The 13,801-nt window shown below is 35.2% G+C and overlaps 1 protein-coding gene across 6 annotated transcripts in view; it reads right to left on the bottom strand.

Annotated features, from left to right (window-relative positions):
- The window catches only part of DPH6 (diphthamine biosynthesis 6), a 179,224-nt gene that overhangs the window by 33,862 nt on the left and 131,561 nt on the right, over positions 1-13,801 (bottom strand). For all 6 annotated transcript variants that reach the window (XM_015864893.2, XM_015864901.2, XM_015864898.2 and 3 more), the window contains one exon: positions 1,203-1,608. In XM_015864893.2, coding sequence (XP_015720379.1) covers positions 1,203-1,608 — 406 coding nt within the window. The remainder of the gene's footprint in view (positions 1-1,202; positions 1,609-13,801) is intronic.

Raw genomic sequence — 13,801 nt, 5'->3', positions numbered from 1 at the left:
GCCTGAGAAATATAAGAAAGAGAGCAGGCAAAATGATAATGTTAATCCCATGCCAGAAACATGTTTTATCAGGTTTCCTTTTAGCTCTTAAACAAGATGTAGTAAAAACAACAACATTCTGTCAGACTATATGTTCATTTCTTGCTTTCTGGATTAAATATGCTTATGCTATGCCACATTTTTATAGCTTTCAATTCCTGTGCTTTAAACCTATTAAACAATGTCAAGTTGAATTTTCTTCAAAAACTGCTGCAGGTTAAGAAAAAAAATAGGACAGTAGAATATTTGAGCGCTAACATTTATGTCAGCTAATTAATATGGATCAGTTGTGGTTTGCAAAGACTTTTAAAGTGCATGCATATTTGAGACAAATATAGATGAAGGATCTGATTTAGTTCCTTCTCAGATTGATAGAAAGCTCTTACTGATTTCAATACAAGTATGATCTACCAGTATTGTATGCTTGACAGATAAAAGAAGCTTTTGTGTTCTTGCATAATATTAGTTTTTCCAAATTGAGTACAGCCAAAAATACACATGCATCACATAAGAAATAAATCATAGTTGCAACATTGTATTTTTTGTTCTTTATTCTTTTTACTTGGTAATGGAATGTGATTTTGATAAAACTAAACACTGGGAAAAACATTAAACTTCTTCAATTAAAAAAATCTGTCTAATTAAACTGCTAAGAAATTAGCCTGTTTCAAAATTTGGCACCCCCTTATTTTGGGATACAACACCATTTTCTTGTTTCAGAATATTAATATTTCATTATTTAGTCTCCAAAAAGTTCTTGTTAACACCAGATATTTGGTTGTCTGAACATAGTTCTACATCAAAACAAAAATGGACTACTGCTCAAGACTATTTAAACAAAAGAATCATCCCTATGTTTGACCCCGAGGCTGCCAGGTTTCTTGGCAATTTCTTCTCTATAGAAGCATAGAATAAATCAGTCCAACCTCCTGCTGAAAGTCAGGATCAGAAAAAGCAAACTAGAGCTTCAATTTGGACTTTAACGTCTCCAAGAATAGAACCTCTTTTTTTCAGAAGCATGCCTTAAAAGAACAAATATACCTTAATTGGACTTTTCCTTGAAAGCACTTTTAACATGTTTTTTTGTAATCAAACCTTATGTAGGAATAAAACCAATTACATTATGCTTATTATCAAGACTTGTTTTCTATCAAAAGTCTTACCTGATTGTAACACTCCAATATCAAAGACATCCTTCTTGAAGAAAGCTCTAAATGACAAAGGACTTGCATTGAAATCTTCTGAAAGGTTCTCAACAGCTTGTCCAAACACAGAAACTAAGTCATGAAGAGGTCTATTTAAATCAAGCTGAGAAGCAGGAGGTAAAATCAAGCTCAGACGTACAGAGACTGATGCACAAGATGCAGAGCTGGACTTCACAGATTCACAATCAATTTGGTAGGACTCTGATAACATCTTCTTTGCAAAATGTTTTCTGTGCAGCGGGTCATCAATTACTGCAGTAACATGCCATTCAATGGCAGCATCTCTGGGTAAGTTAGTTACAACAACCACAGCAAGCGTCCCACACTCTGCAGCTACTTCATTATATGCTTCTAGATCTTCAACCTAAAAGATAAACAAAATATTGTGCATATTACATAGCTAGTAGAAATTAATGTTGATCCTATGCAATGCAGATGATATATTAAAAAAAAAGTATCTGCAGTACAGCTATTTCGTGGTGGCTTTCATTTATTTTTTTTTTCCTCTGTAAAATTTCCTTCCTACTTAAGTCATTTTGAGCAACTATGAATTTGTCTGGCAGTTAATTTCTGCTCTTTTTTTTGCATATGGCAATTTCTGTCCATTTCAATGAACATTTCTTTTCTTTAAAGAATAGAAATAGTAATAAGCACTGAAGCTACAGTGATGGATTAACAAAATATACTTATTTAGTTTATAGCAAAGATTCCTTTCAGACAATTGCGAACAGCAGAGAGGTTTAATTATTGTGTCCTGTTCTGGAGCCCCCAGCACAAGAAGGACATGGAGTTGTTGGGGTAGGTCCAGAGGAGGGCCATGAAGATTATCAAAGGGTTGGAACACCTTCACTGTCAAAACAGGCTGAGAGAGCTGGGGCTGTTCAGCCTGGAGGATTTTCCGAGTAGACATTAGAGTGGCCTTCCAGTACTTGAAGGGAGCCTACAGGAAAGCTGTGGCAGGACTGTTTATAAGGGTAGGTAGCCTTACAAGTACAAGGGGAAACAGTTTTAAACTGGAAGAGGGTAAAATTAGACTAGATATTAGGAAGAAATTCTTTAGTGTTGCCCAGTGAGGTTGTGAATGTCCCCTACATGGATGCATTCAAGGACAGACTGGATGGGGCTTTCATAGCAGGGGGTTGAAACTAGATGATCTTAAGGGTCCCTTCCAACTCAAACCATTCAATGATTCTATGATTCTAAATGAACCCTCTTAAACGCAAGAGCATCTTCTCAATAGCAGAATCACTTTGAAAGCACCCTAAGTTGTTTTTACATCAGTCAACACATCTAATTAGCTCACTTGCTAAGCCAACTCTGAGAGTCTGACCTCCTTTTCCTCTAATGGTATTAATGAAGCAGGAGGAGCTTTCTTCTAACTTCCTTGTAAAAAAAAAAATAGGATAAATCACATTGGAACATGTTATTTAAATATTGGAAGTGCATATACTGTTTCAAAACACTTAAGTGGTATACCATGAGCCAGAAGAGGAAACTGTCAATTTGCAGTCATGTGAACACAAGTCAACTGCGCTTAAATACATTAACTAGCATTATCTTTAAAATCTAAAATTAGTTCATAAAAGTATCATCTTGTCCCCATATTTTTACAATGTATTCAATCCTTTTTTACCAGAATACATAGAACAGCGGCCTCAGAATGCCAGCTCCACAGCTGCTTTCTTGCTCCTTCCCACTCCAATGACATAAGTGAAGAAATTCAAGGACTGACACAAAAGCAGTTTGATAAGCAAAGAGGAGGAAGAAAGGAAAAAATACAAAACAGCTCATGAAAAGACAATCCCTCAGCACCTGTCACAAGCAGACCTATGTCCAGACAGTCTCTAAGCAATGAGTACCTTTCCAAAACCCACCTCCTCTTAGTTTTTATCATTGCATAAGATGTCGTGTGGCATGGGATATCCCTTTGAACTATCCAGACCAGCTTTCTTGCCTGTGCCTACCTCAGCTTCTTGTGCAACCTCAGCCTATTTGCTGTACGGGCAGTGTGAAGAGCAGAGAAAGTCCTGATGCTGCTCAGACACTGCTCAGATGTAGCTAAAGCACGTGATCCACACTGCTCTGGTCACTCATCCAATACACAGCACTGTAAGGGCTGAAGAAGTTCAGCTCCACAGGCCAGGCGCACATTTAGGCGTGCTGTTACCTTAAATTCATATACACCTATTAAATGACAATGTCTACTTATGGAAAGCAACTTAATTTTATGATATATGCTCTCAAAAAAAGATTAATGTACCTTATCTTTATCTCCTTTTTGAACAAATACATTCTAATTTGAAAAATTTTAGTTATATATTCTGTTCAGAAGATATTTTTTGTCTTATTTTTTCCTACATTTTTAAGAGACAATATATATATTTAGTGTTTTTGAGATTAGGGATTTACATCATCTTTGTGTACACAGATAATAAGTTTTTTATATACCAATTTGCTTACCCTGCAGTATATTTTGTTTATACTGTCCATTGCCTGATCTCTGAAAGGAAAAATAATAACAAGGCAAAACTGTCATTTTACCTGAAGTTGATAAGGCCATATAACTCTCAGCACCTTCAATTCACAAGCTCAATTTTCATCCGCTTGCTCTCAACTTTAAGAGGAAGAAATAATGACATGTTACAGGCACTCACAAGGTTATTGACAAGCATTTTCCAGAGAATATCTTTGATGCTTGACCCTTGTGAGCTGTTTACATGAAAAATGCACTTACTTCTATATTAACGATAGTGGAGTCTAATTCTATACCAAACATCTAGCAATTGCTTTAGCATTTCTGTTTTTGATATGGGAACAAAAATAGGGATAATTTGTCTCAAATTGCAGTCACTCCAGTTATAATAAAATCTCACTGAGTACTGTTTGCTTTCAGTACTTTCATTAGGCAAGCTGGGGCTGTTATTAAGGTACCAACACATAAATGTTATATTAGCACTTAACAGGAGGAGAGCACAATATTCTCCTCTAGGAGATGAATTCTAGCCTTGTCAATATAATTCTGCTCTGAGTGCTGTAAAACAGTTTGAAAAGATGAAACACTGGAGCTTTGCACTGAGGGAAAAGAAGAAAAAAAAAAGGCATGCTCATTCAGGCTTAAAGGCCACTTCGCTGGCCCAAGGTGCTGAGGTAGAGTTTAGAAAAAAAGTCTAGAGAAGCTCTCTCAGGTCACATCAAGCACTAAGACAAACTTTTCTACTTCCCTGTACTTGTCTTAGGTTGTTAAATCAATTACTCACTATTTCTGCTTGCCTTCAGCTGCCATTTAGAATATGAAGAAATACATGAAAATTAAGGCCAGGAGAAAGCACATTTCCAAATTTAACAAATGAGAATCATTCTGAGTGAAAGACTGTTCATGGTGCACCTGTGCAGTACCTTAGCACTCATAACCTTTAACTTCAGAATTTGCGCAAAGCACAAATGATAGAGCTAGTGGGGACTAAGAATCTTTCATCAGCTGCTAAAGAATCATACAGAAATACTTCTAACAATGACCTCTCCTGACTTATTTTCAAGAAATCACTGACATTTGTGTTGTACATGGATGCTGCATTTGAGTTACCTGTCAGAAATTTACAACTGTATTAAACAGCTGAATATACCTATAATAGCCTCCCTTGTACATGGGGATGAATATTTATACATCTGCTGAGAAATTCTAATCATATGATGCAGGAACAATATAAGTTTGTATTAAGAATGAAAAGGAATAGTTTATCTGACATCAGGAAAAATAACCAGAATGTAAAGCTTCAATGGCAGACTGCTGAGGTACTATGGAAATGGATACTTCTACAGCATATATATTTACATACTCTGATTTAAAGAAGACTGGAGCAGGAAGTCAGTATCCTTTCTCCATAAAGGAGATAGCCTCTGAAAATAAATTAATCTGTAACAATGCCTTCTTCCTTGGATGGATGCAAACTGCAATTTTATGATGCCAAATTAGACTGATACCATATTACTGTAAACACTGAAACAAGTCCGATGCTATGTTAAGTAACATCATGGAAAGTCTTCATGGACTGATTAATAAAGAATCACAGCGGGTGACGGCAGTCAGAAAACCAAGTAAAACATGATGAATTGTTAACAAAGGAATAGAGATCACAGTGGGCTGTGTTATGCCACTGTAGAAATTCACAGTTCATTCACATCATGTATAAAGATACACACCTCTTGATCTTTCATTTGAAAAAGGTCATGCTGGATGCAAAATGCATTCAGAGGAATACCACAAGAATGATCAAAAAGCTCTGAAAACTTTGAATGAAAATGTTCTCCAGCTTTATCAAGGAGAATCGTGCCAGGGTTTACAAAGTTATGCATGACATAAAAAGAGTAGATCGAGATAAGAACTGATTGTGCATGCTTGTCTTTCTGTAAAAGAGTCATGGATCATCAAATGACATTAGCAAGAGCATGGTTACAAAATGTACAGTAGTGGGTGACACTTAAGATTCCTTGACAGAGTGCAATGGTTCCAAGAGCATTATACAGATATACAAAGGGAACCTGAACAAACATTTAGAAGATAGAGTCAGTAGGGATTATAAAAGAGACATACTGAAAATCCTACTAAAAATAATTTATATAAAATAGTTAATAATTTATACATATATTAATGATTTACATAACAATTACAATAAATTTAGTTATTTTAAAGATGAACTAAAATGGTTTGAAGCTGGAAGAACATTAGAGTGGGTATATGCTTTTCATATTTTTATTGTTCACATCTGCTTAGGACTACTGTTAGAGTCAGAATACTAAGCAGAATGTTCACCACTATTATTATTCTTATATTGTCACATAGGAAATTATGCAGTAATGTGTTTGGTGAAGAAAAATAACTGGGCTTTCTTGACAAGACAGGCTGAGTTTCCACAACTAGTCCCTTCCAACATTTCTGTAATTGTTAATATTTATCTAAGTACTCCACATTGATTTAACAGATTAATGGTGAGCATACAGTCAAGCAACAGAATACAGGTAACAGCTTTGAAAGGAAAAGCGCTTCTTGTGTCAGTTGAGCAGAGGTACTGCCATCACTTTCATAGTGGAAGATGCAGAGTTTAATCTGGTTACTCTTGGCCTCTTTCTGAGGGAAGAAGAAAAAAAAAAAGCTTTGTCTCCTTTTTTTTTCTGAAGCAGAAGCACAGAGAGAACTGGAGTACCGCTTTTGAGGAGCTGAACATATTTTAAATTCTTGTTTATACAGATACAGCATTAGCACAGACAAGCAAACCCTAATGCACAGTGCCATGTATGAGGCTTGTCTGCTTTAGACACCTGACACAGAAGATCTTGAGCCCCACTACCACCAGAGCCACATCAGCTGTGTTTTAACTCCTCTAATGAGCTCATGCTATGGATACTTACCTCAAAACTGCAAAAGTATAAGGACAATTGGCTAGAAATATAAAGGGTCTAAAGGCATGACAGAACACCTACTGAAGTACACAGTACTACAGTTAATAAATGACATCACATTCAGTAGGCTATTTTAACCAGAAGAGATGAGAACTCTGTTTTCATTATATACATGGATAGACCAAAGCTGAGAAGATAGGGTGGTAGAGACATGACTTAGCTAACACTCATAAACAAGTTTAGTGCAGAAATATAAGCCTGTTCATAACACTAGACGGAAGGTTTACAACAGAGTGTGTCAATTCACTTTTAAATTTGTAATCAACCTATATCTCCACATTAAAGTAAAATGGCTAGCTGAACTGCTCTGTGCAGAACTCTTTCCTGAGATTTGCTCAGATACAAAGGTTATTGCTCTGGCTTACAGTACCACCACATTCTAGTGTTTCGTATACCTTAGTTCTTACTAACAAGTCATTTCATTTTCATCATGTGTGCTCCAGTGCTATAAGCTTAGTTAAATGAAATACACTGGGCTAGAATGAGTCTAAACCAGATTATTCATAGGGTGGTTTTAAAAGAGCCAACTTTAAAAGAGCATTTCTGTCTAGTGGTGTATTTTTTCAAAATCAAGTCAGAACTATTAAAATTCCTAGGGACAGAAGAGGAATACTAAGTATGGCACAAACCTATATTGGAATAATTTTATGAGCATTTCACACTTATTTAATAGAAACAGGTAAAAACTTCAGTTATTAACATTAATTACACAAATTTGTTTATTTTGGCTAGTTTCCATTTGTTCTAAATCAGAAATATTCTCTCTGTTGTGTAAGGTCTATCTACAGACTACCTACTTCACAGCTGAATATGGAACCAAGTTATAAGACAGATGAATGTATAATTGCTATCTCTACAAAGAACTGACTCAGAGAACAATAAGAAAGATACTGTGATGTTACTTTTAGAAGCTGAGTTTATGAAAACCTTCTATGGTATGCATTATTACACCATTATAGTGGCATGATTAATGTGCCTGTAAATAATACATTTAAAATGTCTTTTACACTGCCTGCATAAAACAGAGTGCATCAAACTCCTGAGATCCAGTTTAGGCTTGCTAGAGAGTCTCTCACAACAATAGGTTTATGACTTTAAAAAGTAAAGATTCCACTAGGAAAACTGAATAAGAATAAAAATGTCAGTTGCTGAAAGTAGGATAGAAACAATCCTTTTCAACATCCTAGTTCATCTAATAAATAGGCCACATACATTCCTGGTCTAACAGCCCTGAATTAAAAAATTCAGACTTTTTGCAAAGCTTACAAAAATAAAAAGTTTGACACTCATTATTCTTTCCTGAAATAAAACAGATGCCACACAAACACAAAGGAAAGTAGAAACAGGAAAACAAATAAGGATTTAGAAATATAGGAGCAATATTATTTCTAAGGGTTTTTCTAATCAATGTTTCTTATCCTAATAGACTTCAAATTACTGTGATCTCTTCCTATAATATTCCCACAAGAAGGCATTTGAAAAAAATAAAAATTGAGTAAAGTTAATTTGAAATTAAGTAAAAAGTAAATAAAGTAAAGTAAGTAAAATGCTTTCTTGAAAACAACTGTACTGTAGTGATGCAAATTTAACTATTTAATATGAACTGGTCAGCAATTAATATGCCAATCATTACTGCTGAGCTTTTGCCAGAGGCATTTTGTTGGCAAAAAAGAAAGTTTACTTTTAACTGTTTTATCAACAACTCATAAAATCTATATGATATAATTCCAACTATCAGAATTTTTTTAAGTCTAAAATCTTCTGGCATGGTAATCAACCAAATATATCGGAAGAAACTATCACAACTAACATAACATAACCACTACAACACAAGTAAGCACTCTCAGGGAGCACGCTGCACAATAAATTTGATCAATTTGATTTTAGAAGTCAAGACAGGTTTTGTGGGATGTGGATGTTATATTTAAGCCTATAGAATCAAAACTTTAATGATGAATGGTTTGTGAATAGCACAACTGTAAGCATATCTAAGATTTATATATAAAAAAGAAAAGCAAATGCAGAAGCCTGTGAAAAAAGAGTTTGTAAGAAATCAGATCAATAACTATATACAATCTATAGTTTACATCACTCAAACAGAATAATTTAGCAACTTGGTATTCTTTTACCCTAACCACCAACAGAGGCTTCAAGAAAAGGAATACATTTTCTTCATTTTTGTGTGACAGACAAAAGGCTCAGCTGAAATTAAAGACACAACCTTAAAAGGTCTCTTTTGATTATATTTAGTATACAAGGATATCATTTGCTTGTTAAGTTTGCTTCTCTTTTCTATTATTGGATCTGTGTTTTGAATCCTTTCATTTAGGACACTAAGAAGACACAGTGCAAACTCTGTGACATGATCAAAATAAAAGCAATCAGTCTCACATTTCTATTAAGACACAGTCAGCTTTGAACAAGCCTCAAGAAGAAATAAACAACCAAAAACCTGAACAAAGGCAGTATAGAAAGTCTGTAATAACTAGGCTAAACTGGGCTTACCAAACTGGAAATTTTCTTAAAAATTAAGTATTACAGCTTTTCAAGGTAATTTGAAGGAAAAAATAAAACACAAATGGGAATCAGACCCTCTTCTTTCTCAGCCTGGGCAAGAATATCTCATGCTGAAATGCACTAGGACATACATGACGTTGGTTTTAACCAAGAAAGTGGCTCAATTCAAACTGCAGTCTGGAGCAAAAGGCACCCTAGATCACAGTCAGTACAGTAACTAGCCCTAGTGACAAGCACCACATTGAGCTCTACTCCAGTCTTGTCAGAAATTTTAAGGCAGAGACAAATAGCAAGTCTATAACAAGTCGGAAAAACACCAGAAAAGGATTACAGGTCTGTCATTGGAGTATAAATGTGGCCACCAGCTCAGAAGATGGCGGGTCCTATGTGGTAGCATTTAAGTCAGTGCAGAGTATTGGCAGAGAGATAGAGCTATAGACAGCAGTGAAGAGAGCTGGCTTCTAGCCACTGCACCACCATCCAGGCTTAGTCTTGAGCTGAAGATGGTCTGCCCCATTCCCTGTCTCTTACAGCCATGTACACATATCCCTTAAAATACATCCAAGAATGGATACTGTAACCCTTCCCTGGGCAGACCATTCCAATTCCTAATCACCCTCTTGATTAAGAAAATCTTCCTAATATCCAATTTAAACCACTCCTGGCACAACATAAGGCCATTTCCTTGTGTCCTATTACTTGTTACCTGAGAAAACAGACCAAAACCTTCCTTCTTGCTGTAACCTCCTTTCAGGAAGCTGTATTTTAAGTACACTCAAAATCGGAATACTTAGGTGAAATGTAATGGCCTGTGATATACAGGTCAGGCTAAATGATCTGAAGGTGCCTTCTGGCTGTAAAAGCTTCTAAAGCTAAGAAATTTGTTTTACTCACTATTTACACTCTACCAGGCTGCTGTGCCTGAACTCTAAATACCCACAATGAGAAGGCAATCATCTTACTCATTATGGCCTTTAATATTCCTTGCTGATAGTTTTAAATTTTTAAACAGCCTTACCTGTTGTGCTGCCTTTTATGTGTTCTCATACTTACAGATATAATTTTGGAAGCAAAATATCTAAACAGTAAGAATAATAAAAGTGAAACAGGTTAAAGCTTCTTAGCAGTAGGACGCTGCTGCAGCAAAATCCTTCCAGTTCCCCTACATTTCCTCCCCAGCAGGGACTTTCTGTCAAGCTGTGAGTTAGTTCTATACAATAATGCAGGCTGCTGTTACTGCAATTGCACCTTTCTGTATCTCACTATTGTACTAGAAATTCACTTTGATTTTTGCTTTACTCCTTGGTAATAATAATATTTAAAGAAATTCCTGCAGAGCTAAATGCAAATTTCAGCACTGCATGCTGGATACTCAAAAGGGTAGGAAAATGTAAAATTGGTAAGAAAATAATTGCACATTAAAAAGCTGTTCTATTTGCTTTAAAAATATTAACTTCTTCTCAACAAACTAAAGATTCCCGAGCCAAGAGATAACCAGTTAACGACTGGAGTTAAGATTCCTTGAAATACATCTCAAACATACATCATTCAATATATCAGTTACAATGTGGAAAAAAAAGATAACTACTTAAGGAACAAAGTCGTAAATTGATAGCAATATAAACTGAAAGCAAATGAAGTCTGCCACATGAAACATGATCACAGACTGTCACTCTGAGGGTTTTATTCTTCATGTCTAGTGTCAAAAATAAGCACTTAGGAAAGAGATTCCACTTGAAAATTACTTGAGAATGTGTATTCAATTGGGACGAAGAATGGGAAAAAGTTAATGATCAAAATCTGCTTTCTGGGCATTAAGGATAGCTGTTTTTATGATTCAGAATTTAAATTTCAGATCTTGATTGAAAAGATGTTTTCTTTGAAAGACTGCTTTTCTTCTGGACTTTGAACTCGATCTGTTGAGCTAATTTTCAAATGAAGTTTCATCTTTTACTTCACATATTCTAACTACAGTCATATGTTCTCCTGTGGACATGTAGCATTTTTAGCAACTGGTTAAAACTCGTAATTAAATTTTACAGTATGCTTTGAACAGAACTGTGATGCTATTAGAGCCAGAAGAAAAATAATTTGGAAATTCTGGTGAAATTACTAAATTCCTATGAATTGTCATGCTTTAGCTCATTGGGACAGCCACCTTGATAAGTATTATGATACATGGATCTGGGTGAGCTGTCCTGGCTGTGCCCACGCCCACTGACTATGGAAATTAATTAGATGACAGCCAGACATAGCATATCCACTTGTGACAAGAATTTCAGGATAACTAATTTCAGGCACCTAAAAATTATACATATCTCAAGCTCGGCTTCTAACTTCTCAGCAGTTACTGGAATGACTCATATAAGAAAGTACAGTTCACCTGATGGTGAGGATACTTACTACTGAGATATTTAATGGGATATCAACTCTTACATGTAGGTTTACAGCACCATGCAAATTTTTTAATAAATGGTTTTTGTTCAACAGATTTTAATATATATGCTAATTAAAAGTTGAAAAATTAAGAATTCATGTTCATGGATAAGGTTTGTACTTTTTAATATATTTACCTATGTGCATATATATGAAAATGGGAAGGATGGCACAATGAAAATATGTGAAAGAGAAATTAAAATGAAAAAGTATATGTATATGCATACATCTCCCCCATGTAATTCTCTGCACAGAACATGCATGAGATACCATGCACTATGGAACACATATCTAGAATTCCATGCAAATATACATTTGACAAATTATGACAAAACTTTACCAAAGTTACCAAATTAACTAGAAATTATAGAAAAATAGTATTTTCATCAGTTAATGTGTACATGTTTTTCTTTTAGACTTCTTCTTCACATTTATTAAAAATAACAAAAATAAACATTAAATAAAAAACTAAAATAAATATAACCTACACAAATAAAATAACTAACTAAATAAAAAAAAATTAAATGAAGAAACTAGTAAATAAACAACTTTATTGATCTCCTCTTTGTTGAGAAGTGTGCAGAAGTAACTACATTGTCAAAAACAGGAGGTGGTCAACATGTTTTCACAGAGTTGGTTATAAAGGAGATGAATAAAGACCTACATAATATTACCACTGATTACTGTCTAAAAAATGTTAGATTTCAAGTGTTACCAGCTCTGATCATTGTGTTACAACTAAAGGATCAATGAGGCTGTACACATGTATCATATCAGCTGGTAATGGTTTTATTTTTCATCCGAGAAGATGCGTAAATGCAGACAAAAAGTTGAATGCTGAGCTGGCATGCATGTTACTGAATATGGACCAATTAGCATTGCTTAACTTTGTTATAGAATCATCAGAATAATGCTAGTTTACTTTTAGGCTGTCTGATATACTTGTTTGGAAGTGAAGTACAGAAAAGGATAAATATTTATTGTTTTATTTTGACATTTATAAGTAGTCACACAGCAACAAAATTGAATGGGATATTGGTGGGAAGGTTCAAACTGTATTGTCATACCACCAAAATCCACCTCTGGAGTTGCCAGCCAACATGATAAAATAGGAGGCATTACTTTCGGAGCATACCTCATACTATATAATAGTAAAGAAGTATTTCCACTGGAAGACGGTCAAGATTCAGTGCAGAACAGTTGTTAGTAAAAATGTCACTGAAAGTTGGGATGGTGAACTTGCTCTTCTTTTGGTCCTAATCAACAAGATTACCTCACCCAGACAAGGACAGAAAAAGACCCTGATGAATCTCCTGAGGTTTCCTCCTTTGTTAAGGAGATTTAAAATGCCCTACCTGCAATTAGGAATACAGTTAAACAGGGAAGTTTCCAGAGTGAAAGTACGGCCTTGATCAGTTTTCAACCAGAATTGTATCCTACCCACTCTACAGAGGCACTGACAACAGGTACCAGCCTGGAGGCTGTAATCCTGTTAATGGCTTTCATAGCCATCACATGTAAGACTTTGGACCAGAGGCTCCAGTCTGAGCATAATACTAGATGTGTATATGCCCTCTTGCTTAGCACAAAAGTGACAGGCTCAAAGTAGAATTAATATTTTCAGCAAAGGAGATGTAGAATCACTCAAAAAAAAACCTCATAAAGGGACTGCTGCAGGGGAAAATCAGTCAACCTGGATGAACTAGGCTCTTTACCACCCTCAATAACTTGACATGTGTTTCTTCACTGTGTCTAACTGAAAAACAAAGTTTATACGCATGTATATATTACCTATAAATGGCAAATAAGCTAGTGTAAATCACTTCAAGGAAATCAGTTACTGTGTACTGTGACTTTTACCAGCTGAGGATTTGACTGTACCTCTATCTGCCTACTAAAACATCAACACAACAAAACAATAAAACCTCCCTTTTCTTATCTTGCATTGTTTATATTTTATGTTTATGTTCTGCAACAGGTTAATTTCATGTATGCTGTTTAGAACATTAGGCAGTCATATGCTTATATATATGCTTGTTCAATTTCTAGTGAAAGCTTTAGTGAAAACGTGCGCTGCTGCATTGTTCTTTGTGTCGGCTATGTTCCTTTTTAGAATTCATCAGCATTCCACTAATATTACAAATAAT

This window comes from Coturnix japonica, chromosome 5 (assembly GCF_001577835.2).
Source record: "Coturnix japonica isolate 7356 chromosome 5, Coturnix japonica 2.1, whole genome shotgun sequence".
Classification (NCBI taxonomy): domain Eukaryota; kingdom Metazoa; phylum Chordata; class Aves; order Galliformes; family Phasianidae; genus Coturnix; species Coturnix japonica.
This window is presented reverse-complemented; position numbering and strand designations above follow the sequence as displayed.